Consider the following 27488-nt stretch of genomic DNA (forward strand, 5'->3'; position numbering starts at 1 on the left):
CACTGCTGGGGAACCACTGGATTCGCTGGAACTCATCTCTGGGCGTGCTGATCCTGGCCATCTGCGGCTGCTCTGTGCAGGAGGCGTCGAGTCGAATGGCCTAGAAAGTCCGGGCATCTACCAGGTGCCTACCTCGAATGTCCACCAGGAGGTCATGGGCGAGGAGGAAGGGACGAGAAGGTGAACCTCCACGAGAACTTTCGCCGGCCAATCTGGAAGTGGACTATCTTGTTCCCATACATCCGGATATCTGTTGTGTTGGCCGCATGGAGGGGAAGTCCTCGAAGTCAGTTCCTGGACTTGATGGTCGTGGCTGGGATGACGCTGATCTGGGCCCCAGTGTCGACGAGGAAGCGCCGGCCGCTGACTGAGTCCCGCAGGTAGAGGAGGCTGTGTCTTTGGCCAGCCACCACAGCCATTAACAGTGGCCGGCCTGCTCATTTTCCTGGAACGAGCAGGGTTGACGACGCTTCCGAGCCTTGGCTCCCCAGTGCTGATGGTAGAAGCAGACGCCCGGAGCGGATGCCGTGCCTCTGGTTATGCTTTTGGTGGACCCTGCAAGGGATGGGTGTTCTACCACAGCGCTAGGGGCAGGCTTGGCTTGGTCATGCCCTTGCCTCGTGACCTACTGGACCGTTTAGTCCTCTGGGAATCACTCGAGCAATAGCACTTGGGCCTTCTGAGTCGGCCTCCTCGGGTCGGTAAAGCTCTGGTGCCAGTAACAGGCAGATATCGTCAGGCAGATGGTTGAGGAAAATTCGCTCAAAGAGTGGGCAGTTGAGTGCAAGCATCTCATCCATCAGCTCCACCGGGGACCTGTCCCCCAAGGCGTCGAGGTGCAGCATCCGAGCGCCACGCCTGGATAATCCAAGGAATCTGGTGAGCACTCACTTGATGGTCCCCTATTTGTCTTCGGCGGGTGGGTGCTGAATGAGGTGCAGCACACGTTTGGCGCTGGCCTGGTCCAGGGCGGTGACCACATGGTAGAATTTGGTCATGATGGACGAAATCTGGCGGAGGTGAAACTGAGCCTCCGCGTGGCCAAACCAGGTCTCCGGCTCCTGAACCCAGAAGTCAGTCAGCTTGATGGCTATAGCACTGATCCAATCCCAAGTTCGTTCATGTTGGGTTCAAAGACGTTTGAACCAGTCGGGGTCACCAATTGTAGTGGCAGCCACATTGCTACTGAAAGAACACACACAACTCAGTGAGCAAAAAACTGGTTTATTGCTGGCTGCCGGGCTGGACTTGTACTTCCAGCCTGGACCTGGGTGAAAACCGTGCTGGGGGGCGCTGACGTCACTCAGGCGTCATGTGGTTCCCCCAGCACGGGCTTCTGAGTCCAGTGGTGAGAAGAAGGGGAAACCCCCAACGGCGCCATTTTGGCTGTCTGCCACGCCACATGGATTACAAACGGGGCTGGTTTGCTTGCCTAGTGGCATGCTGCCACAAATATATATTATACTTATTCCTCAATTTTAATTAATTTTTTTTAACTGGAATACAATTTTGAATTTCTGCATATAATCTATCTAAACTTAAGCACAATCCGATTTCCAAGTAACTGCAATAAACTTTCTTGCCACCGTCAATACCTTTTTTACAAATTTCCTTTGATTTAATGAAAGTTTCAATTTTGGGTTCATCCCTTCCACGTTCCCTAATGAGAAAGGGTCAGGGTTTTGTGGGTATGAAATACCAGTGATTTTTTCTAATAGTTCCCCTACTTTCACCCAGAAAGGCTTCACTTTCGGATACATCCACGTAAAGTGCAGAAAAGTACTTTCTTCTATACCTCACCTAAAACACTTATTTTATAAACCTGATTTTATTTTATGGAACTGATACGGTTTGATGTATAATTGATGCATAAATTATACTGTATTAATTATATCGTACATTGATTGTATTAGTCATACATATGTGTGTTCATATAATATTCAAATATTGGTTACTATGATGGAATTTGATAAATTATGAGGCCCATTCATGGATTATTATCATAATTTGATTACATCTGTTTGAATGCTCTGGGGGTTACTTGCTCATTATGCGGAGGCCAGTACTTGATTCCTTTGCTTTTTTCCTTTTGCTGATGACTGTGTTTAGAGGGAGGGGTAAGATTAGTATGGGGGGGGGTCTTTCCTTTTCCTTTCTTTTCTCCTTTCTCACTTTCTGTGTTTTTTCTTTTTTCTTTTCTTTCCTTTTTTCTCTACACATAGAAGATATTACTTTATTTAGTTTTCATAGATTTATTTCAATGATAGAATGTAAACCAAAGTTCCTTCAAATGAACTTCTTTTATACATGTTTACTGCATATATTGTATTGTATAGTATATTCTGTATGTTAACGTATTAAAATTGACAATTTTTTTTCAATATATGACTTGTAATATTTCTCTCTGTCATATCAATAAAAATGTAAAAAGAAAAGGAATTGTATTGCACAACATGACTTGATTGGGGAGGGGCGTGAACATCCTTCACAGGGGCAGGAAAACTGTGCTTAGTGGACGAAAACCATGCATTTGGGGAATAGCTTAAATAGAAGGGAAAATGTGTTGTTTAAACAATAGCGCTACTGATATCATGAACCATTTTCCCTTTCAAGAACCCAGGCATTCAAAGATGCTGTGCCTCCACAGAAAATTACTGGATTTTTAGCAGGTGTGGAAAAGATTACACAACATGTTTCATGTTGTAAAATATTACATGCTTGTGGCATATTACCCTTGAAAATTACTAACCACCTGATGATTACAACCTACATGAGTGTTACAAACCACTTAAGAGTTACCAACCACTGGCTTTCTCCATGTAGAGTTTCTTTAACTTAAAGCACTTAAAGATTGTGGAGTCTTTTTGTCTGGAATATTTCAAAGAAAAACAAAACCCCTTTATTGAGTGCCTTCCATAATCTTCCACAGCCATTGAAGTACTTTTGAAGTTTAGTTACTGTTGTAAAATAGGGAAATATAGTTGTCAATTTGTGAATAGCATGGTCCCTAAATAGTACTGAGATAATTTATTTTATTACCTGTGGGATAAATGTCTAAATGAGTTTGAGTGTTCTTTGTTATACCTCTGAATGAGGAAATGTGTAAAATTTGAGTATATATAGCTGACGTGTGAACTGTCCCCAGACCCATGTCATGCTAGACTCTGAAGAAGAATGTTTTTTATTTTGGCATTTGGAGCCTATTACTCTTTTTGATGTTATTGCTCAGAAACCCCACATTCAAGCCCACTGAACTTGTTCAACTTATTCTCTTGCAGACCTTGAATATCCTCTCTTTTACAAATCCATGCCCATTTTAAAGAACTTCCTCTGCGATCCTATCCATTGGGTCTGGGCCCTAAAAGTGTTTGAACGTTTTTTTAAAAGCCACAACCTTTAACAAGCAAGACCTTTCTGTGTCTTTGACAATGCCTGTGTAAAATAATTGAGTTCAGTCAGACTCAGTTCAACTCTTCTAATACTATTGCATCATCAATCGGCCTGTCTTAAATGCAGCTTTGGATCATTGGTAGACCTGCTTGCTAACTCCAAAGCCATTCTCCCAAATTTTTAAAGGACAATAGATTTGGGTTTGATTTCCATGGGTGACTTGGTATTCTGTCTTAGTCAGGCTTGATTTTTACTTCCCCTGCTTGTTTTGTTTTCTTTCTCCAAGTCACGCTTGTTCATTACTTTCTGTCATTGTTGATGTACATTATTTCTAAATGTCAAACATAGAAGGTTCTTCCTTGTCCAAATACCTTCACACCCATAAATAATCCTTCATAAGTATAATTTCTTTTGGTGAATAAGTTAACCAATTTTTTGGAGATGCACTGAAACATTTTCGACTTCAGGACTTCACTCCTGATCGATGTAGCTTTCCTCTGTATATTTTTCCAAATGATATAAACTGTGTTTATATCCAATATGCTTAAATGACCCCAGGCATTTCTTGTCTATCCCAGCTTCACCTTCACCTTGTGTAAGGGTGACAAGATGTCTTGTATGACCTCAACCATTGTGGGAAAACACATCTTAAGTTCATTATTTTTGAAAATACCAGAATATTGATGAAGTATTTTGTTGCAGAAGCAACTATAATTATGCACTCGAGATTAATCTGGACACGTTTCAACTTGCCACTGAATAATTAAAATGCACTTCTTAATTGTGTGGAATATTTGGATACAGAACTATAATATTAGCTTAAATGCTAAAAGAGTCAAAATGAGCTTTGTGTTTTAATTTGGCAGCAATGTGAAGCCCAGCTGACAAAACTACACTGGCGAATTCCTAGGTGTGTCAGGGTTAATCGGACACAGCTTAGGGGTGCACACTTAAAATGAGGTGTGGCCAAGGAATGCCATTTCTTTAAACGGGTGTACTTGACACTTTATTGTCCAACATGCAAGGACCATTTACAATTGCATTAAGGAAATTGGACTTTAAAATATTTCAGTTGGATTTAAGAACATAGGATGTTGATAAAGGAAATCACTCAACTTAAAATCATTTCTATGAAACCTGTAAAAACTAAGCTCTGTGCTGTGGATTCAGTCTGTCATTGGCAAGAAATGAACGTATAATCAGGAGTTTGAAAAATCTTGCTGAATTAAAAAAATATTCCATTTTGTAATTTTAATAACAATCTTTTGACTTTGCATTAGTGGAGGACATTGTTAGTTTTCTCTTTCTCTCCTCTCCATCTCATGCACAAGCCCCCCCTCCATGCCGCCCGTCTCACGCACTCATTGCACCATTTTATTTATCGATGAATGAGGAAGCCTCATAAAAACATGTTGTTGGATGGGACAAATGTATAATTTCTCTCCACCTTACTGAATGGGAATTTGCAAATTTTCTTTTGAGACTGGTCTTAGTTACCACTTTAAAGAGGAATAAGCCAATTTTCTGTTCAACATTGTTTAAAAAATGCAACAGCCAAAGAAACAGATATCAGTCCATAATGTCAGTGTGCCGTTTTCCAAATGAAATTATTATTTTATTTTAATTTTAGAGATTTTAAATGTATTTAAATTTAGAGATAGAACATGTTAATAGGCCTTTGTGGCCCTCAAGCCCATGTCCCCAGATACCTCAATTAATGTAGAATCCCCATAAGTTCTTGAAAGGTGGGAGGGAGGAAACTGGAGCATAAAGAGGAAACCCAGGCAGACACTGGGAGAACGTATAAACTCCTTACAGACAGTGCTGGTTATGAACCTGGATGGCTAGCACTGTAATAACAATTCACCAACCACTATGCTAACCAAGCGTCTTATGATAAGAGTTTAGTAAATTTATGAGTCATGTGTTAAAAATTTTATAGGAGATTCAGATCCTGGATTGAGTTGCTATTAAACATTAGATCAATTTTTCTGTGTTTGTTCACTGGACAAAGTGGGAAAAACTGGCCACACACCTGAAATAATTCAAATGCGTATACACCTAATGAGGTTAGAAGTTATGGGAGGAGAGGGGGATAGTGGGTTTCTGCTTTGGATAAGCCAGAGCTACATGGCCCAGCTATGTGCTCTGCAAATGTAAGAGAGTTCCAACTAGATTATTCATGAGTCCTGCAATTGTAATTTTCTGTGATGCTTTTCTTAGAGTTTATTTTGCTTTGTTGTGTGTATAGAAATGCAATTTATCCCTATCACTGATTTCAAGGAGTAGATACAGCAATTAGTGATAACAAAGTGGTTTTCAGACAAGCCTTCTGCAGTGTATAAAGAGAAGCTTTGGGAAGATTAATTTCAACATACTATCCCAACAGGATATTACAATGAACTAAACCTAATATGCACGTTTTCAGTATGTCAACTGATCTCAAAAGCATTGACTATCTCCAATTCTGTATGTTTTCTCTCCATTTCATAAGATGTAGGTATCAGTAGAAAGGTGAACATTTAAAACTTGTCCAAGTTTGTGCTTTATCAGTAATTATTAATGTTAACCTAGCACCAGACCTGATGGTGGCCTTGTTTGGGTGGTTGAACAGAAGGTAGAGAAATTGTCTTCATTTCAATGTCATGCATTAGTCTTTGCCTCTCTTATTGCAAGACGAGTTATTTTGATCAGATGGGAAGATGCTGTCCTGCCCACTCATAATCAATGGCTACATGATATGATGTCATACTTAACCTTGGAGAAAATAAGGTGTTGTATAAGTGGCTTTAATTTAAACTTTTCCAAACTTTGGGGTTCTTTTTTTGAATTATTTTCACAGCTTCTAATGGGAATCTTAATCAAGTTCTTTGTGATTCCTGTGATTATGCATTTTTATTTCTACTGGTAGTTTTTTTTCTATATTAACATGCAATTTAGGAATGGTTTGGGGTTTAGATTAGTTAGTTACATTGCTTTTTTTTATTCCAGTTACCTATGAATGATATTGTTTCATAAGAAAAATTTTCTTTCTCGGACGTGCTGTGCTTGCCTGCTCTATTGCAGTTTGTATTAGTTTTATGTATCGTTCCTTTATGTGTGTGTGCATCATTATATAAAATTCAGTAAAAATATTGAAAAAAAGAAAACATCCATAATTGTGCTTGGGAAGCTGATGGTCAATTGCTTTCTTGAACTCCACAATTCTTGTGGTGAAGAAAATCCCTCAGAATGACTGGTTCAGTGATGTTCAAGAAGCAGGAAAGGATTTCCAAGACAAGAATGTGTACAACCAAGAGGGCGAATTGTGAGTGATGCTGTTCCCATGCAATTGTTGTCCTTAACTTTCTAACTAGTTGGTGTTGTGGAAAAGCTGAAGATCTCATTGCAGTGGGATCTTGTGGATGGTACCTGATATAAAACTGGACTCTGCTGGATGAGAGAATATACGTATATTTAAGATATTGGATTGTAAGCCATCCATTATGTTGCTTTTTTTCCCCCTGGTGGTATTTAGATGGTGAGGTGAAGACTGATCCATCCCATTCCTGACTTGTGACTCGTAGGTAGTAGGGAGCTTTTGGGGTCAGGAGCCACTTATCATGGTTATACACAGGTCATAGCCTCTGACCTCATTTACATGCCTGGCTTGTTAAATTTTGGGTCAATGGGGACTGCTGACCCACATACTTGCAGTGTACTGTACCTGACTTCATCCTTAACACCTGTGCAAAGCCAACGGGCTGGAATTTTTGCTAGACCAACTTCAATTTGTCTAATATCACAACAGGTCAATGACAGACACAATCTTGATGACCCTCCAGTCTGCATTAGCTCCTCTAGTCCACAAGAATACCTACATCAGACTATTGATCATTGACGACAGCTCGGCATTCCACACATTCTGATCAAACTAAGGGATTGAGGACTCTTAGCTCGGCATTCCACACATTCTGACCAAACTAAGGGATTGAGGACTCTTAGCTGGGCATTCCACACATTCTGACCAAACTAAGGGATTGAGGACTCTTAGCTGGGCATTCCACACATTCTGACCAAACTAAGGGATTGAGGACACTTAGCTGGGCATTCCACACATTCTGACCAAACTAAGGGATTGAGGACTCTTAGCTGGGCATTCCACACATTCTGACCAAACTAAGGGATTGAGGACTCTTAGCTGGGCATTCCACACATTCTGACCAAACTAAGGGATTGAGGACTCTTAGCTGGGCATTCCACACATTCTGACCAAACTAAGGGATTGAGGACTCTTAGCTGGGCATTCCACACATTCTGACCAAACTAAGGGATTGAGGACTCTTAGCTCGGCATTCCACACATTCTGACCAAACTAAGGGATTGAGGACTCTTAGCTGGGTATTCCACACATTCTGACCAAACTAAGGGATTGAGGACTCTTAGCTGGGCATTCCACACATTCTGACCAAACTAAGGGATTGAGGACTCTTAGCTGGGCATTCCACACATTCTGACCAAACTAAGGGATTGAGGACTCTTAGCTGGGCATTCCACACATTCTGACCAAACTAAGGGACTGAGGACTCTTAGCTGGGCATTCTACACATTCTGACCAAACTAAGGGATTGAGGACTCTTAGCTGGGCATTCCACACATTCTGACCAAACTAAGGGATTGAGGACTCTTAGCTGGGCATTCCACACATTCTGACCAAACTAAGGGATTGAGGACTCTTAGCTGGGCATTCCACACATTCTGACCATACTAAGGGATTGAGGACTCTTAGCTCGGCATTCCACACATTCTAACCAAACTAAGGGATTGAGGACTCTTAGCTGGGCATTCCACACATTCTGACCAAACTAAGGGATTGAGGACTCATAGCTGGGCATTCCACACATTCTGACCAAACTAAGGGATTGAGGACTCTTAGCTGGGCATTCCACACATTCTGACCAAACTAAGGGATTGAGGACTCTTAGCTGGGCATTCCACACATTCTGACCAAACTAAGGGATTGAGGACTCTTAGCTGGGCATTCCACACATTCTGACCAAACTAAGGGATTGAGGACTTTTAGCTGGGCATTCCACACATTCTGACCAAACTAAGGGATTGAGGACTCTTAGCTGGGCATTCCACACATTCTGACCAAACTAAGGGATTGAGGACTCTTAGCTGGGCATTCCACACATTCTGACCAAACTAAGGGATTGAGGACTCTTAGCTGGGCATTCCACACATTCTGACCAAACTAAGGGATTGAGGACTTTTAGCTGGGCATTCCACACATTCTGACCAAACTAAGGGATTGAGGACTCTTAGCTCGGCATTCCACACATTCTGACCAAACTAAGGGATTGAGGACTCTTAGCTCGGCATTCCACACATTCTGACCAAACTAAGGGATTGAGGACTCTTCAGTACCGTGGGAATGTCAATGACTTAATTTCATTCCACATTTGCGCATTCTAATTAGCTCATGTAGGATGCCCAGAGTCTGCTAGCTGTTGGGCAGAGGGGACAGGTAGGTGGGTGGTTTGATAGTTAGTGCACTCTCTCTTCTCAATACCACCCCAGAACTTCTTTCTCCACTTTTAAGTGGTGATGGACCAGGATTCCCAAGAGTTGGTGGGTTGGTACACTTTATCAAGAAGGCTTCAAGAATATCCTTGAGTCTTTTCTTCTGATAATCTCTTGCCATGCCAGAGGTTGGAATAAAGTGTTTGTTTTGGGAGTCTGGTGACAGGGGTGTAAGTGACATGACCTGCCCAACAGAGGCAACTCAATGCAACATAGTCCTCAATGCTGCCATGTTGGCTGGGGAAAAGCACAAATGTCAGTTCAATTATCCTGCTATTGCCTTTGGAGGATCTTGAGTTGACAGTATTAATGACATCTCTCCACTCCTTTGTCATTCCTGCTTTGGGTACCTATGACTCAGAACCTAGCAGGAGGGTAAGAATCATTGATGCCTGAATTTTGGGTTGGGTTTGAAGTGTGTTTTTTCTCAGCTAGCTATAAAGTTGAACTTGCATGTGGGCTTTGATTGCTTCATTCCTGAGGAACTGTTAAAGGAGTTGCACACTGTAGTGGTTAACAAATGACCCTACTTTTGATCTTATTCAATGGAGTTGCTTGCTGTAATACTGTAAAGTGAAATGGAGATTCTTGTTTGTGTAAAATAGCAAGAAGGTTACTATCTGGAACTAGGAGAACTTATAAATCTAAAGTGTTGTCCACCTTCAAGAAGGTGGCAGATAGAGAATGGTTTGAGGGCCTTTGACTTCTTCTTTGAACAGTAGCGTAACAAGACCCATCCACTACTACTCTTTTCCACAGTCAACAACTGCACCTTTAATTTCCTCCAAATCAAAGGTGTCATGATGAAAACTGTACACAACTATTTATGGGATGCATGCAACTTGTTTAGCTGTTTCATTCCTGCTCCAGCCCCTTCCTTAGGTTTGTTTTCCACTGCATTGATGGTTTGCCTGGTGTTGCTTTCTGCTCTTGTGCAGAATGCCTGAAGTTTTATCACTTTTCCATTTCCACTCTCTCTCTCCCACTTCCATGTAGTCCACCAATGACTCCTCCCTTCCCATTTTTTATCATCTAGCAGACAATAACTATTACAATCCCTTAGCCTGTCACAGCTATATCTTCTTAAGCCTTGCTTCCAGGAAGATCTCTGTCATATCTGATGAAGGGCTCATGATCAAAACATGGACTGTCTTTTACTTCAAAATTACTAATTCATTCATATAAATCTTTTACTCCTTAATTCGCATTATTCCACTTCTCTCTCTCCACCGATGTTACCTGATCTGTTGAGTCTCTCATGGTTCAAGATTCCAGCATCTGCAGATTCTTGTGTCTCAATGGCTTCTTCAGATTTCAGAGTTTATTGTCAGGGTACATACATGGAATCACATACAACCCTAAAATTCCTTTTTCCCGTGGGCATGGCAGAATTATCACTGATTGATAGTGCAAAAAATAAACTGTGCACGACGTAAAACATGTAAACAAAGAACTGTAAACAGATAACAAATGTAAACAAACTGTACAATACAGAGAGAACAAAAAAAAATCAATAAAGTGCACAAGTAAGAGTCCTTAATTCTGTCTCTAATTGAGTTTGTTGTTGAGGAGTCTGATGGAGGGGTAGCAGCTATTCCTGAACCTGGTGGTGAGAGTCTTGTGGCACCTATATCTCTTTCCTGATGGCAGCAGCGAGAACGGAGTGTGTGCTGGGTGGTATGGGTCTTTGATGATTACTGCTGCCCTCCAATTACAGCGTTCCCTGTAGATGCACTCAGTAGTTGGGGGGGGGGGGGGGGTTTGCCCATGATGTCTTGGGCTGTGCCCACTAACTTTTGGAGGGCTTTACGCTCAGGGCTATTGGTGTTCACATATCAGACCTCAATGCAGCTGGTCAACATACTTTCCACCACACTGCTATAGAAATTTGCCAGGGGCATCATTACCAAACCTCCACAAACTCCCAAGGAAGTAGAAGTGCTGACATGCTTTCTTCATGATGTCATTGTTGTGTTAGTTCCAGGAAAGGTCCTCCAAGACAGAGACACCCAAGAACTTAAATTCACTCACCCTCTCTACCTCTGATCCCCCAATGATCACTGGATTGTACGCCTCTAGCTTTCCTTTCCTCTAGTCAACAATCAGCTCCTTAGTTTTGGTAACATTGAGTGCAAGGTTGTTGTTTGTGCACCATTCAGCCAAGTTTTCAATCTTCAACCTGTATGCTGACTCATCCCCTTCCTTTATACAACCCACTACTGTGGTATCATTGGCGAATTTGTTGATGGTCTTATTGTTGTACCTAGCAACACAGTTGTACGTGTAATGTGAGTAGAGTGGGGGCTGAGAACACAGCTCTGTGGTGCTCCAGTACTGATGGAGATTGTGGAGGAGAAAGTTCTTACCAATCTTCACTGCTTGTGGTCTGGATGTGAGGAAATCCATGATCCAGTTACACAGTGGGATGTTAAGTCCAGGTCTTGGAGTTTGCTGATCAGTTTTGGGGAGATGATGGTGTTAAATGCCGAACTGTAGTCGATAAAGAGCATCCTGATACATGCATCTTTGCTGCCCAGGTGTTCTAGGGTTTAATGTAGAGCCAGTGAGATGGCATCCACCGTAGACCTGTTACTACGATAAGCAAGCTGTCACCACTCACATGGGAGCTGATCTTCTTCATCACCAGCCTTTTAAAAGATTTCATCACTGTTGATGTAAGTGCTGCTGGTCAATAGTCATTGAGGCAGGTTACTACACTCTTCTTGGGCACCAGTATGATTGGTGTCTGTTTGAAATAGGTGGGTACCACACCCTGCTGAAGTGAGATACTGAAGATATCTTTGAATATATTGTTAAGTTGGTCAGCACAGACTTTTAATACTCAGCCAGGTACTCCATCCGAGTCGGATGCTTTCCTGAGATTCACTCTCCTGAAGGCAGCACTTTTCTTTCCTGAATCATAAATTTCCATAATGGACAAAGCTCCAGGCCAAGTCTTTGCAAGTCCCACACTTCTGATCTCCTCTGTTGTTCAGAGCAGGAGTAGGGTTACCCTTGTCCTGATCCTATTCTCCACCAGCCTTATTCATAATTTATGCTACGCATACCTTCACTTCTTCTTTCAGCATTCCAAAGGAACTATCTCCTCTGTGACCCCTGGTTTATTTTTCCACCCACACTCACTTTCTGTCTCGTGGCATCTTCCTGTGTGACAGCAGAATTTATTTTCTCTTTCCTTCCCGATATCTAGGAAAATAAACCCTTCTTCCAGGTATAGCAATAATTCATTTGTACCACTTGCAACCTTGTGCAGTGCACTATGTGGTCAGGTTGGAAAACCAAATATAGTGTGGTAACTACTTCATGGACCATCTCCATTCAGTCCACAAGGATGTCACTGAATTTCCAGTTGCTTGTCCCTTTAATTGCTCGTCCCAGTCTTGTTTTGTCCACTCTTTTTTTGGGGCTCTCACACTGTTCCACTGAAACTCCAGGTAACTTTGAGACAAAGCGTTTCACCGTCCAACTTGGCAATTTTAAGATGTTTGGGCATAACATTAAATTCCAACAATTTCATATAATACACTTTTTCTGAATATTTCAGAATTGCCAAGTTAATTAACCTGTATGCAATGTTAATTCTGGTTATCTTTGCACAGCTGCTATCTGGTATTTTGAGTAGATCATCATTTCAATTTGTTTCATATTGCCAGCTTTTGCAGTGTTTTGGATCTTACATTCCAGCTCTGTTCTCTCAGTCTTTCTCCCTCCTTTTTCTGTCATTTAAAAAAAAAATCTGCTGATTACATCTCCTTCAAACTGATCAGCTAGGATTAAAAAGGTCTGCCTCCCTCTTTCAGTCTCCTGGTCTCCACCCTAATACAGGCATTCTCTCCATTCCTTCTCCTTCAAGCCAAGTGAAAATGCCTTTTTTATTTACTTTTTCCAGTTCTGATGAAAGGCATCAATCTGAAATGTGGATTCTTTGCCGCTCTCCAGAGATGCTGCCTTACCTGCTGAATATGTCCATCATTCTCTTGTTTTTATTTCTGTCTTGTTGTGTAAAGCTTTCAAAGTTTGATTTCTATGTTAAAATCTAAAACCTAGCTTTAGTGACTCACTGGAGCAGATCTTGTGTACCTGAAGCCAATATTTTAAAAAAAATTACAACTGATGCATGAAGTGATGTCGCAAACTATTGTTGCCAAACCTGTTTGGACAAAATTACCCAGAACTACGTGTTTTGCATTTTTTTTCAAATTTGCTTAGATTTGTTTGTTTCAAAACTTATTGGATTTTATTTTCGTCACTTTTCTTCACCTCCTTTGCAGTAAAAGAGCAGTTTTAGTGCTGCAAAATGAGCCACTTTATCCCCAGCGACGCTCATACACCAGTGAAGATGAAGCATGGAAATCCTTTCTGGAAAATCCCTTGACTGCTGCCACTAAGGCCATGATGAGCATCAATGGAGATGATGACAGTGCTGCTGCTTTGGGTTTACTCTACGATTATTACAAGGTAAGCAAACCCCGCAGACCAATGTACTCCATCTTAGACCAATGTACTCCATCTTGAGGAATGGCAAACTTTAGAGATTCCATGTTTGGAAAAAGTGATGTTCAAATCACCCATACTATGGTGTCTGCTCACGATAACCAACAGGGCCAAATCAAACTATTTCTACTTGTACAATATCCTCCATAAATGGCCTCAAAATAAGTTTGCCGCCTTTGATATCTATCATTGGATTTATTACAAACTAACTATGACTGAAAACAAAGATGCTGTTCTTGATCTCCAAGACTGCTGACAAGTTCAGGAGAACTCTTGCCTTCTTAGAGCCATCATTTATGAGTTTATTTGCTGCTGATTTTACGTTGTTATGATAACTGCAATATTATGGCTTCTTTGGCTTGGCTTCGCGGACGAAGATTTATGGAGGGGTAATGTCCACGTCAGCTGCAGGCTCGTTTGTGGCTGACAAGTCCGATGCGGGACAGGCAGACACGGTTGCAGCGGCTGCAGGGGAAAATTGGTTGGTTGGGGTTGGGTGTTGGGTTTTTCCTCCTTTGCCTTTTGTCAGTGAGGTGGGCTCTGCGGTCTTCTTCAAAGGAGGTTGCTGCCCGCCAAACTGTGAGGCGCCAAGATGCTCGGTTTGAGGCGATATCAGCCCACTGGCGGTGGTCAATGTGGCAGGCACCAAGAGATTTCTTTAGGCAGTCCTTGTACCTTTTCTTTGGTACACCTCTGTCACGGTGGCCAGTGGAGAGCTTGCCATATAACACGATCTTGGGAAGGCGATGGTCCTCCATTCTGGAGACGTGACCCATCCAGCGCAGCTGGATCTTCAGCAGCGTGGACTCGATGCTGTCGACCTCTGCCATCTCGAGTACTTCAACGTTAGGGATGAAAGCGCTCCAATGGATGTTGAGGATGAAGCGGAGACAACGCTGGTGGAAGCGTTCTAGGAGCCGTAGGTGATGCCGGTAGAGGACCCATGATTCGGAGCCGAACAGGAGTGTGGGTATGACAACGGCTCTGTATACGCTAATCTTTGTGAGGTTTTTCAGTTGGTTGTTTTTCCAGACTCTTTTGTGTAGTCTTCCAAAGGCACTATTTGCCTTGGCGAGTCTGTTGTCTATCTCGTTGTCGATCCTTGCATCCGATGAAATGGTGCAGCCGAGATAGGTAAACTGGTTGACCGTTTTGAGTTTTGTGTGCCCGATGGAGATGTGGGGGTGCTGGTAGTCATGGTGGGGAGCTGGCTGATGGAGGACCTCAGTTTTCTTCAGGCTGACTTCCAGGCCAAACATTTTGGCAGTTTCCGCAAAACAGGACGTCAAGCGCTGAAGAGCTGGCTCTGAATGGGCAACTAAAGCGGCATCGTCTGCAAAGAGTAGTTCACGGACAAGTTGCTCTTGTGTCTTGGTGTGAGCTTGCAGGCTTTTGTGCCATGATAACAAAGTGTGACTGGAATACAGTACAGAGTGAGCAGAGGGCTGCAAAATCATACTGTGACTATATGAAGAGCATTTTCCCATGGCAAGATGGATTCCTCTGTCTAAACTAGTTGGGAATCACAAGCGCTACTTGTGGATGGATGGGAGCAACATTCTAGATTAGTGTGTGCAATTCTGGTGGGCTCATTAGGAAGCAGGTGGAGGCTTTGGAAGGGATTTACTAGGATTAAAGAGAGGTTATTTACTCAGGAGTATTGGGTGCTGAGGGAAGACCATATAGGAGTTCATAAAATTCTAAGAGGCATAGATAGAGTAGATCATCAAAATACTTTTCCCAGGGTTAAAATGTCACTGACTGGAAGATGTGCATTTGAAGTGAGTTGGGTATTTAAAGGAAATGTACAGACCCTGAATTTACATAGAGATTGGGAGGTGACTGGAACAGGCTGCTGGGGATAATGGGGGAAACAGCTACAATAGTAGCATTTAAAAGGCTTTTAGGTACAACATAAACATCAACAGAATAGAGGGATATGGATCAAGTGCAGGCAGAAGACATTTAATTTAAATGTGGTCTACATTTTATTCATACCTTAATGAAGGATTCAACCCCGAAACGTTGGTTATGTATCTTTATCTTTATATATTGAGTTGCTGAGCTTCTCCATCATTGTGTTTTTACTTCAATCACGGTGTCTGCAGACGTTTGTGTTTTAATCCTGTTCGTACTCTGGCTTTTGAGATATCCAGGCCAGCATTCTTCTCAATTTATTTTGTCTACTTGTCCATGAGATTTTTTTTCAATATATACAACTGAGACATGTCGTTACCATAATTAATGTAGCAAGCAGGTTAATGCATTCCCTTACAATCATTCAACACCTTTAATGTTTCATCTCTAAACATTGTATTTGTAGAACATATGAGAGGCTGTAACACAGAGCCCAACTACTGGATATGCAGTGGCAACAGGACCAGAGTCTGGTCCTTACCCTCAAAATGTTCAAGGTGGCTGAACCAAGTTTTAGTATATCCCCCAGCACACTTTCCTGTCCTTTGGAATGTGCCAGTTGGCAGTATTTTGCTTGTGGATATTTCTTTAGATGAGAAGAACAACAATTTTTGGGCAGACCTATGATCGTCTTTCACAGAGCTGATGGCCTTCTGGAGGCAGTTCATTTTTGTTTGGTAAGTGTCCCAAGGACCAGTCCATACTTTCTAGTGTCCTCTGATATTCAGCTGCTTCAGAAACATCCTCAAAAAGGCCTCTATGTCCCTTTCCAGACCTTCTTGGCAAATATATTCTGCAAGGTGATGGACCATCAAACCTGTCCATGACACCAATGATCTATGCACAGGAATCAGAATCTTATGGGCTGCCATTGAGTCTGGCTTTCCATCATTTTAGGAAATACTTAGTTCTGTTCTTTTTGGACTGTAATCCATTTGCTACAGTTCTGCCAATTACCATAAAATTTGCATATTAGTGAAGACTGTAGTTTTGAATTAGATCAAGTTTCTCTTTAAAATATGCTCTCCTGTTTTTTTTTTAAATTTTTTATTTAAAATATGCTCTCCTGCTTGATAAGAATTTAAACCATGTCCTGAGAAATGGTGACAGGATTGACAACTGCACTCCTTGTTTAACTGTGACTACAAGCTAGAACTGAATACTGAATAGCAAGTGTAAATTTGCTTAATGAACAGAAACTATCCTTAGAATGTACCTGTAGTCTGATCTATGCCAGAAATTTTGTTCACAAAGTATTGAATCAGAAGCATTTTTTTTTAACTTTAGGTTCCCAGAGAGAAGAGGACAATACCACCTGAGAAAAGTTCTAATACTGACCCTGAGCACAATAAAAGGTAACAGTTTTGTAACTATTGATATATAGTAAAACCTTTGGTATCTGACACCTATGGCGATTGTTAGATGCCGGATAAGTGAATTTTCTGGTTGTTTGAGATTGCGTGGCACATGGATTGATGAACTAACAGCAAAGTGTGCCCTTTTAAACTTTCAAATTTTTTTACCTGTTTATTTTCTGCAATTTTTTTTGCCATTGCTTGAATCTACATGTTGTTTGAATTCAGGATAATAGGGGATTTTATTGTATTCAGAATGGCAAGAGGAGCTTTTTTTTCGGTCCATTGTATCTTACTTGGGCTTTTGAATTCTCAGAAAATTTACTTCCAGATCTCTGACTAATTTTTGTTTTCCCTTATCAAGTACATGTATACAGCAACCTTGCCAAATTACTCATTAAATCATTTTCCATCACAGAAATAATTTTCATGTTAGTGGCAGTTATTTCTGCTCTCCCTCTCTCCAATTGTTAACCAAAACTGTTCATAATTTTTAATATTTCCAAGCCTCATGTATTTGTTTAAATTAACTCAGACAGTGAACTCAGTTCGACCGTTTAATAATCAGGTCTTTTTAAAAAGTGGTTTTCCTTGTTCCTAACTTTCTCCTTTGCATCCATACAATCTCTGTGAATGTGAATAAAGGCTAACCTTGCACTGGTGGCGGACTACAGTTGGAAAGTAAAGTTCAGGCTGTGTGCACATATATTTATGTGCGCGTATAAATATTTACGAGCCTGCTTGGGACCAAGAAAAGAGGAAATAAATGAAAGTGGGACAGATCTTTTTTGCTAACCACCATGCCATGCCTCCTGGAATATTTCCAGGGATAAGGAAAACTATATTTTTAAAATTTGCAAGTATTTTCATGTTTTTAAGGGATTTTGGGTGATGTCATTCTGTGGGATGTACAAAAAAATCTTTTAAATACATTTATTGTTACTTTCAAAAGTTTTCATTGATTGAGAGGGGCTCACAATGAATGACTTGCTTTCTGTTGAACTAATACATTTCATGGAGTCCTGTATAATTTGTTACTTTTTAAAAAATAGCCATTAACTTGCTGTCCTGTTAATGGTTGTTCTTAATGGAAACATTTTAAAAATTGGTCAGCAATTCCAAAGACTCCTGAGCTACAAAATGATAAATATAGTTTATGAACTTGACAATGACTCCTGATGTACATGTTTTAGCCAATTATAAAATAGAATATGCCCAGATGGAGAGAGGAAACCAAGTTAACCTGATGAAAGTTCACTGCTCTGAAATATTTATTCTATGCTTCTCCCTCCACTAATTTTGTGTGTTGCATTTTCTGTTTTATTTCAGATTTACTGCAATATTTTACTTTTGGATTTTTGACTTGTGCTATTCTTTTTCAAATTGTAATCTTTGACCATTTCTCTCCATTTTGTTTTGCTGGTTGAAGATTGCTAACTCCCATGCATCCCCTTCGTGTTAGAAGGGGAGTACGATCTGGCATGCTGCCTCCTTCACCGCCAACATCAGTGCTGCTTTATGATCGTCCAGAAGGAGGCACAATTCAATCAGGGTGAGCAGATAACATTAGGCAATCCATTTTATCCCCACCCTTTCTCTGTTATACAGTACCTCTCAAAATGTGCCACTCAGTGTGAAAGCCTCATGAAGAACTATCAAACTTTCACCCAATTAAATTGATGGATTTGACTGAGATTCTGCTGCTCTTGTAATTGGACTGTGCTGTTTTCCGATAAACACAATCTGTAAGAAAAACAATTGATCTGCAAATAAGTGTTAAATTGAGTATTGATTTCAGTATGTTAATGGCATTTAAAATTTTCATTTCAATATTCTCTCTTCTGTTTCATTAATTATTCAGAGTGACTAATGTTGCATTAGGTCAGAGTTACCTGACTTTTTAAGCTCATGGAACCCTTTTGGGGAGCACTTGGAAATGGCGGAACCTTAATCGTCCTGTACAGTTTGCAATACCTGGTACATAAAAAATTACAGTAAAAAAGTAAATAAACTTCCCATTCTCCAAGTTGAAATTATTTGTTGCCTCTAATTTACATTTAATGGGAGGAATGAAATTTTTTCTTGTCGTCACAGATCTTCTAAATGTTGGGTACAACATGGTTCATAATATTGCACATGTGGAATATCGGTAAAATATGCCCAGCTTCTTCGTCAGGTTTGCGCCAGAAGAATTCAGATTCTCATTGGTTAAAAATGATGCGCAGGCCTGGTGTCTCCACTGCTGACATCAGGCCTCATGGAGCCTTTTTTTCTTAGGGTGTACAGTTTGTTGCTGTCCCAGAAACAAATTGAATTAAGAACAGAAGAAATAAGTAAATTAAAGAAAAACAGGTATCACGTTATTACTCCCTATCACTTCTTCCACAGATCCCAGCTTGGGAAACCCTGCCTTAGGTTATCTGAATTGTTAGGATACCTTTGAATTGTGAATAACCCATACAAACAAAGTTTAAGAGAAGATTTTAAAAGTTATTTCCTGTAATCTTTTGCTGTAACTATTGCAGCTGTTTTGGATTGGGATATAGAATTTGCAACCATTTCGTCAAAAATTTTCATGACTTTTGCAGTATATTCTATTATCTTTGCGATGGAAGGGGAAAATACACATTGTTATTTTCAGAATTTACATTCATGCCACAATTTTTACCCAGCAATTTGAAACCTGTTTGTTTTAACTTTTTTTTTTAAAAACTCCAAAATTATAATTACAGTATTGTAGCGGCAGCTACTCTGCTCCTGCAATAACACACACAACCAGACGGGTTGAGCTCAGTGAGCAGACTAGTTTATTGCAGGCTGCTGGGCTGTACTTATACTCCCAGCCCGGATCTGGCTGAGAACCGAGCTGGAGGGCACTGACATCACCCGGGCGTCACGTGATCCCTCAGCGCGGGCTTCTGAGCCCCGTGCTGGGAGGAAGGGAACATCCCCGACGACGCCACTTTGGCCGGCTGCCCTGCTGCGTGGCTTACAAGCGGGCCGGTTCGCCTGCCTAGTGGTGGGTCGCCACAGGAGAACATTTTAAGAGTAAGAGAGGATGCAATTAATAACTGGCGTGACTGTTAACTTTTGATGTCTCTGTTGTAATTGAGAAGCTGGAAGGCCTAGGACTGAAACAATTATATTTGTATTTATAAAAAAAATGGAAAATATCAAAAGCAAAAGCAAATAATTAGTCAAATAATAGGTTTACAGCTGGTGCCTGAAAACTGAAGACTCAAGACAGCACCTAATAGCCTGAATACGCCTGAGAGTGTTTGACCTTGGAAGCTAAGCAGGCTCAGGACTGGTCAGTACTTGGAGGGGAGACCATGTAGGAACACCAGGTTTCTGTGAGGGGGGGCGACTCTCTATCTACCTTGCGGTAGACAAAAGTTAAAGAATTTCATGTATGTTACATTCTAAATGTAGTATTACATTCCAACAATGGAACCTTTACCTCTACAATTGCTTCTAAGCCAGGAGTAAAAGTCACTGTTTTTCTAACAGTTGAGCTATTAGTGCATTCCATCTATCAGACTAGCTTGCCTTCTCCTCTGTCCTCTCTTAAAAAGGAAAGCATTTGTCAATATGAAAGTAACTTTTGATGGACTGCAAACCATCATGCTAATTCTGTGTGTGGCTTCAAAGAAGGAAACTGGGCTGGGAAAGGGGAGGGGATATTTTTGATTGACATCTTCCAGCACAGATGATTGACCATTGATGTTCATAGAGAGCCTGTGGAAATAAGGGACTAATTGAGAATTCAGTCTGAAGAGTGGTTTGCAACTTTGCCATTGTGCTTCAATATTTTTGAAAGCAATATTTTTGTATTCAAGGAACTCCATACCATCTGCAGACCAGCCAGTTATTTCCACAGCAGACAGTCGAGTGCAACAACTGAGAGTTTTGCCGGTCAATCTGGTGTTGCCTAGCCACCCCATTGGACACGACAAGGTGAATCAATTTACATCTCCAGACACCACCGTGACAGTCTCTGTGTCAACAGTATCGTCCCATTCCATCAAAACGGAAGCCCACCCGAATAACTTCTCAGTTGGAGTACCTCCAGCAACGTACTGTGGTGATGGTCCTGAACGCATCGTTATCTATGATCGAAATCTGCACACTGACCACTTCACCTCAACGGCACATTCTTCACAAAGAAGGACTCCTGACACCACCTTCACAGAGACATTCAAGGAAGGATCTCAAGAGGTAAACTAATTCTTTACTTATCATACAAAACCGTGTAACCTTTGGGCCTTTGTCCTCCTTTTACGATAGAGTAAAAGTACCTTTTTATTTAGCTCCAGTTGTCCTGGGGGCAGGCCAGAAATGATGTGTTAATACAGATCTGGACATGCAGGAATAGGCCTGGAATGACAAATGTTTGTCTTTGCTGATGCTTCGCTGCCTTGGGTGGAAGGAGCTTTACCAATTAATATTTTCCAATAAATCACACACAACTTAGTTCAACATGCCAATGGAATCTTCTTGCTGGGTTTACTCAGAGACCAATGAATCATAAGGTCCGGAATTCACATTAACAATGGTACAAAACCAAGAATAACAAATCCATAGCCCTGCTGATAATTTGCAACCAGTTTGGAAATAAGGAAAGGTTAAAACAAGACAGTAACAAGACAAATCATGGAAGGGCAGGTAAAGACAAGAAGATAAGTATGAAACTTCAAGGGTATTTAATTAATTTCTGTGCATAAATTGTGATAAGTGACAAAGCTTGAAAAAGTGATGAAAAAGGCAAACCAGATCCTATTCTCTATTTATATAGCACAAAAAAATTATGAAGCTTTGTAAACAGCAGGTTTGGACACAATGGAGAGCAACTATAATCTGGCCTGCTGGGCATATCCCACAGCCCTACTATTAGCAGCACATAACAAAGACAAAGAAACATAATCTGCTTCTAACTGCCACGTAAACTCGGACATGGAAAGAAATAAGATCTGCAGGTGTTGTAAATCTGAAATAAATCTAAAAAAATGGGAAAACTCGGCAGGTCACAGTTCTTTCTCTTTCCATGGATGCTGCCTGACCTGCTGTGGTTTTCCAGCATTTTTTGTTTTTATGCCACATTCACCCAGTTGGTGTCACAGTTGTTCTAACCATCTTCCCACAAACTACACCCCCCCCCAATAACTTTCTCTTCTGACGAAAACAAATGCATTTCTCTTTTCCAGTTCTCATGAAAGGTCTCTGATCTGAAATACTAACAGTTTCTCTTTCCAGTGTTACTTTCTGAACAACTGACTATAGACAATAGTCAATAGACAATAGACAATAGGAGCTGGAATAGGCCATTTGGCCCGTCGGGCCAGCACCGCCATTTTAGATCATGGCTGATCATTACCATCAGTACTCCTTTCCAGCCTTATCCCCATAACCCTTAACTCCGTTACCCACAAGAGTCTTATCTAACTCTCTTTTGAACATAGTCAGCGAATCTGCCTCTACCACCCTCTGTGGCAGAGCATTCCACAGATTCACACTTCTCTGGGTAAAAAAATGCTTTCTTATCTCCGTCCTAAACGGCCTACCCTGTATTCTTAAACTATGCCCTCTAGTCCTCGTCTCCCCCATCATTGGGAACAAGTAATCAGACTTCACCTTGTCTATCCCCCTGATGATTTTGTATACCTCAATCATGTCCCCCCTCATCCTTCTAAACTCCAATGGATACGTCCAGTTTTTCTAGCCTTGCTGCATATGACAACCCTGCCATCCCTGGAACTAACCTTGTAAATCTGCGCTGCACACCCTCTATAGCTAGTATGTCCTTCCTCAAGTTTGGAGACCAGAACTGGACGCAATACTCCAGGTGGGGTCTCACCAGGGCCCTGTATAACTGCAGAAGGGCGTCTCTGTTCCTATACTCCAATCCCCTCTTTATGAAAGCCAACATTCCATTTGCCTTCTTCACAGCTTTCTGAACCTGCATGCTAGCCTTCAGTGACCGGTGAACAAGTACACCCAGATCCATTTGCACTTCCCCACTCCCTAGCTTGTCTCCATTTAAATAATACTCAGCTTTCCTATTACTTCCCCCAAAATGAATAACCTCACATTTGTTCACATTGAAATTCATCTTCCATTTAGCCGCCCACTCCTCCAGCCTGTCCAAGTCCCTCTGCATTTTCCTTACATCCTCCTCACACCCCACACCGCCACCCAGTTTAGTGTCATCTGCAAATTTGCTCATGTTATTTATAATCCCCTCATCCAAATCATTAACATAAATTACAAACAACTGAGGACCCAACACCGATCCCTGAGGCACTCCACTCGTCACATCCTGCCATTCTGAAAAAGACCCATTCACTCCAACCCTTTGTTTCCTATCTCTTAACCAATTTCCTATCCATGTCAGCACCTTACCTCCAATACCATGCTCCCTGATCTTGCCCACTAGACTCCTGTGCGGTACCTTATCAAAGGCCTTCTGGAAGTCCAAATACACCACATCCACTGGCTCTCCCGAGTCCACCCTCTTTGTCACATCCTCAAAGAATTCCAGAAGGTTAGTCAAGCATGACTTACCCTTAAGGAATCCATGCTGACTAGCCCTTATACTATTATTACTGACTAAGTGTTCTGCTATTTCTCCTTTTATGATGGGCTCCAATATCTTCCCCACCACTGATGTCAGGCTAACCGGTCTATAATTTCCCGTTTTCTCCCTCCCTCCTTTCTTAAAAAGCGGCACCACATCAGCCACTCTCCAATCCTCAGGGACCTCTCCGGAATCTATGGAACTTTGGAAAATGTCGACCAGTGCCTCCACAATTTCCATAGCCACCTCTATTTCAGACTTCCTGCATTTGCAGATTGTGGAATTTCAAGGCCTAGGTGAATAGATGAACTCAGCCCAAAACACCGACTGTCTATTGTAGTGGTTCTCAACCTTTTTCTTTCCACCCACATACCACTTTAGCTATTTCCTATGCCATATGTGCTCTGTAAAGGGTGGGTGGAAAGAAAAAGTTTGAAAACCACTGTTTTAATTGTACCTGATTGATTCTTTATCTGCACGGTTTCAAAACTCCAAAGGAATTGGGCAAATGACAAGAAAAATATTTCAGTAACAATTGGATGATTCTCAACCTTCCCTTCAAGGATTACTTAAAGTGGTATGTGAATGGAAAGAAAAAGGTTGAGAACCACTGATCTATTGCTTTCCATGGATACAGCATGACCTGCTGTGTTCCTCCAGAAGTTTTGTGTTGTTGTGGTGGAAAAGGGTTGCTTTTCAGACTGGAGGTCTGTGTTGTGCCATGGGGCTTGGTGCTGGGTTTGTTGCTAAAATTAATGACCCAGGAGAGAATATTAATGGTATTGTGAGTTTGCTAAAATTGCTGGTAGAGTGGACATTGAGGAAGGTTATCTAATGTTACAACAGGATCATGATCAACTGAATTAGTGGTCTGAGGAATGGTAGATAGAGTTTTAAATTGGATAAGTGCAAGGTGCTGCATTTTAATAAGTTAAACCTGCACAATATGCCCTGAGGAGTGTGGTAGAACAGAGATACCAGGGGGTACACTTGCATTGTTCCTTGAAAGTGGTGATTCAGCTAGATAGGGTGGTGAAGAAGGCATGTGGCATGCCTTCCATCAATCAGGCATTGATCCCAGAAATTGGGACGACAAATTACGGCTCTATAAGAGGTTGCTAAGGCAACATTTGGAATACTGATACAGTTCTGGTCACCTAGCACTGGGAAGGATGTCAATAAAATGGAAATGATCCAGAAAAGATTCACAAGGATGATATTGAGACTGGATGGTTTGTGTGATAAGGAGAGACTGTATGGGCTGGGACTTTAGATAGTAGGAAACAAGGGGTGACCTTATGGAGGCATTTAAAATAAATCATGAGGGTGATAGGTAAGACTTCTTACCAGGTTGGGGATGTCCAAAATCAGAAGGCATGGGATTAAGCTCGGGGGCAACTTTTTTCACGGAGATTAGTGCATATATAGAACAAGCTGCACAAGGAAGTGGCAGAGATGGGTACAATTCAGACATTTGTAAGATATTTGGAAAAAAAATACATGGATAGGAAAGTGTTAGAGAAAACTTTGCAAAGCACAGGCAAGTGGGAATAGCACACATAGGCAACTTATTTGGCATGGATGAGTCACCAGGAGCCCGCAGTCTGCGTGAGTCCTTCAGCCGCTGAACCCTCGCTGGTCCAATACCCTGATCATCATCCCTGTAGCGTTATCTCCCAGGCCTCTCCTTCTCAGCAGGGGGTGTTCTCCCATTTCTGGTGCCCTAACTGCTGCTGCTCCACTCTTCACCCCCCCCCCACCGTGTCAGCTACCCCTTGTAGTCCGCTACCCAGGATGCGCAGCCATATTGGGTACAGACCTTTGTGGTTACAGGATATTTTTAAAAATTGACTCCTCTCATTGGCTGTTTAAAGTCTGTACAGAGCCGTCGGCATCACAACTGGACAATAGGACCCTGCTGAGCCACACTGTGTTTCCACTCCTCGCTATACCAGCTCCACACCTGTGGCTGTGCTGCCATTACAGCAGCTCTGGCAGTGCCGCCAAAAAAAAACTAGCTTGTTGACAATAACCAAAGATCCATGGACGTAGGATTGGTGCTCATCATGTATTGCTTCTGTATGCCTGTTATGTATGAACAAAGCAGGCAGAACAAGTGTCATTTTTGGGAACAATAGCACTACCCACCACTACTCGACCATTGGTGACAAGTAGTCTAAAACACATACCTACGATATTCCCTGGTGACTAACCTCACAACTGAAGCTCAGGTCAGCCAATTAAGCTATGTACATTCCATTCCAACTTTTCCACCATTTATGAGCCTCATTTGGATTGTTTGGATAACGTGAGCAAACTAAGAGAAGCTGGAGGATCTCTACAGGTCAGACGGCATCCATAGTGAGCATTTTGGGTGCGGATCCTTTTTGAGACTAAGATGGGAAGGGGAGAAAGGAAGCATAAAAAAGAAAGGAGGAAGTTCGAGAGAGGGGCCAAGAAGTAATAGGATACTGAACAGATAAAAGTGGGAGAGGTGAGGCTTGCTGGGCAGAGGGGTGGAGACCACTTAAGAGGTGGTGGAGGGGGGGATGGGGATGGTAGATGAAAGCAAGCATTGGAATTGGTTGGGAGAAAGGGAACAATGGAACCAGATCGGGGTATGGTGTTACCTGATGTTTGAAAATTCATTGTTCATACAAGTCTTACATCAACTGCATTTGCAGCGGGAAGTGCCGGCTAATGGTAGGGGGTTTATGTTGGGAGGAGGGTTGAGCTGGGAATAGAAGGGTAGATGGGGAGGGAAGAGCAACCTTGGGGGAGAATGACGAATATATGTACAGACATACAGTACAGCAACAGGCCTTTGTGTCCTATGACCTACAACCCTGAATGTTTTTAAAAGGGTGGGAGGAAACCAGAGCATCCAGGCAAAACCCATGCAGACACAGGAAGAATGTACAAACTCCTTACAGACAGAGCTGGATTCAAACCTCAATTACTGGCACTGTAACAGCGTTGCGCTAATCGGTACGTTGACCATGTGACCTGAAATAGTCCCTATGAAAAGCAGATAAAAGTAGCGATGGCTCAATAACATTATAAAATGTTTTTTACATAAGACAAGGTTCCCCAGAGGAAGAATGAGGAATTTATTTGATAGCATTGTTTATTTATCTCTTGAACTACTCAATAGGTCACGTGGCAGTTTCTGAGTGGCTGCAGCAAGTTTCTTGTGATCATCAGTGAATAAAATCTACTGTAAAAGTAGAAATGTGACTTTTATGTTGAATTCTTTTATTGAATATGTTATGGGAAAAATAATAATTGGGAATTTGACAATATCTGGATAACTCAAAATGAAACAAACTTTTAGACCCTGCCAGGAATCCTTGGACTAATTAACATGGCTGATTCAGACACATCATTGGATATGTGAAAAAAAAATGTAAGGGGTTTATGTTTCCAGCCGTGGTAAAAATATGAAGGGGATCAAAGATATTGGGGAATATCATTAAGCTAGAACATGCTGAGGAAAAAGTGGGTGGTTCTATGCCCCTGTAGTTTATTCACTGGGCACCTGAATAAGCTGATGATTGACTTGTGTTAGTCTGATGTTGGTGTCCTGATGAATATGAACTCTGCGCACTCCCCCTTCAGGGGTCCTGGTGAATATGAACTCCCCCTTCAGTGGTCCTAATGAATATGAACTCCCCTCTTCAGGGGTCCTGGTGAATATGAACTCCCCCTTCAGGGATCCTGGTGAATATGAACTCTCCCTTCAGGGGTCCTGGTGAATATAAACGCTGTGCACTCCCCCTTCATGTGTCCCAATAAATATGAACGTGCTCTCTCCCTTCAGGGGTCCTGGTGAATATGAACTCCCCCTTCAGGGGTCCTGGTGAATATAAACTCTGTGCACTCTCCCTTCAGGTGTCCTGGTGAATATGAACTCTGTGCTTTCTCCCTTCAGGAGTCCTGGTGAATATGAACTCAGTGCACTCTCCCTTCAGGTGTCCTGGGGCCTCTGTCCATTGAACCCATGACAGGTTAAGTCCCGACACGAGTAGTCCCCTTTTCCCATTTTCCTATTATTTTGGATCACTGTAGGGGGAAAGGGCAGCTAAAAGATCATTCACACAATTTATTTATTTGCTTTAATCTCAATTTTTTTTCGTGGTTTAAAACTACTGAGTAAAAGAGTTTAAATGCTT

General features: G+C 41.7%; 1 protein-coding gene across 5 annotated transcripts in view; it reads left to right on the forward strand.

Moving 5' to 3' along the window:
- The window catches only part of grhl1 (grainyhead-like transcription factor 1), a 157289-nt gene that overhangs the window by 40872 nt on the left and 88929 nt on the right, over positions 1–27488 (forward strand). For all 5 annotated transcript variants that reach the window (XM_069886280.1, XM_069886278.1, XM_069886281.1 and 2 more), the window contains 4 exons: positions 13248–13434; positions 16675–16742; positions 18172–18294; positions 20582–20960. In XM_069886280.1, coding sequence (XP_069742381.1) covers positions 13248–13434; positions 16675–16742; positions 18172–18294; positions 20582–20960 — 757 coding nt within the window. The remainder of the gene's footprint in view (positions 1–13247; positions 13435–16674; positions 16743–18171; positions 18295–20581; positions 20961–27488) is intronic.

This window comes from Narcine bancroftii, chromosome 6 (genome assembly GCF_036971445.1).
Source record: "Narcine bancroftii isolate sNarBan1 chromosome 6, sNarBan1.hap1, whole genome shotgun sequence".
Classification (NCBI taxonomy): Eukaryota; Metazoa; Chordata; class Chondrichthyes; order Torpediniformes; family Narcinidae; genus Narcine; species Narcine bancroftii.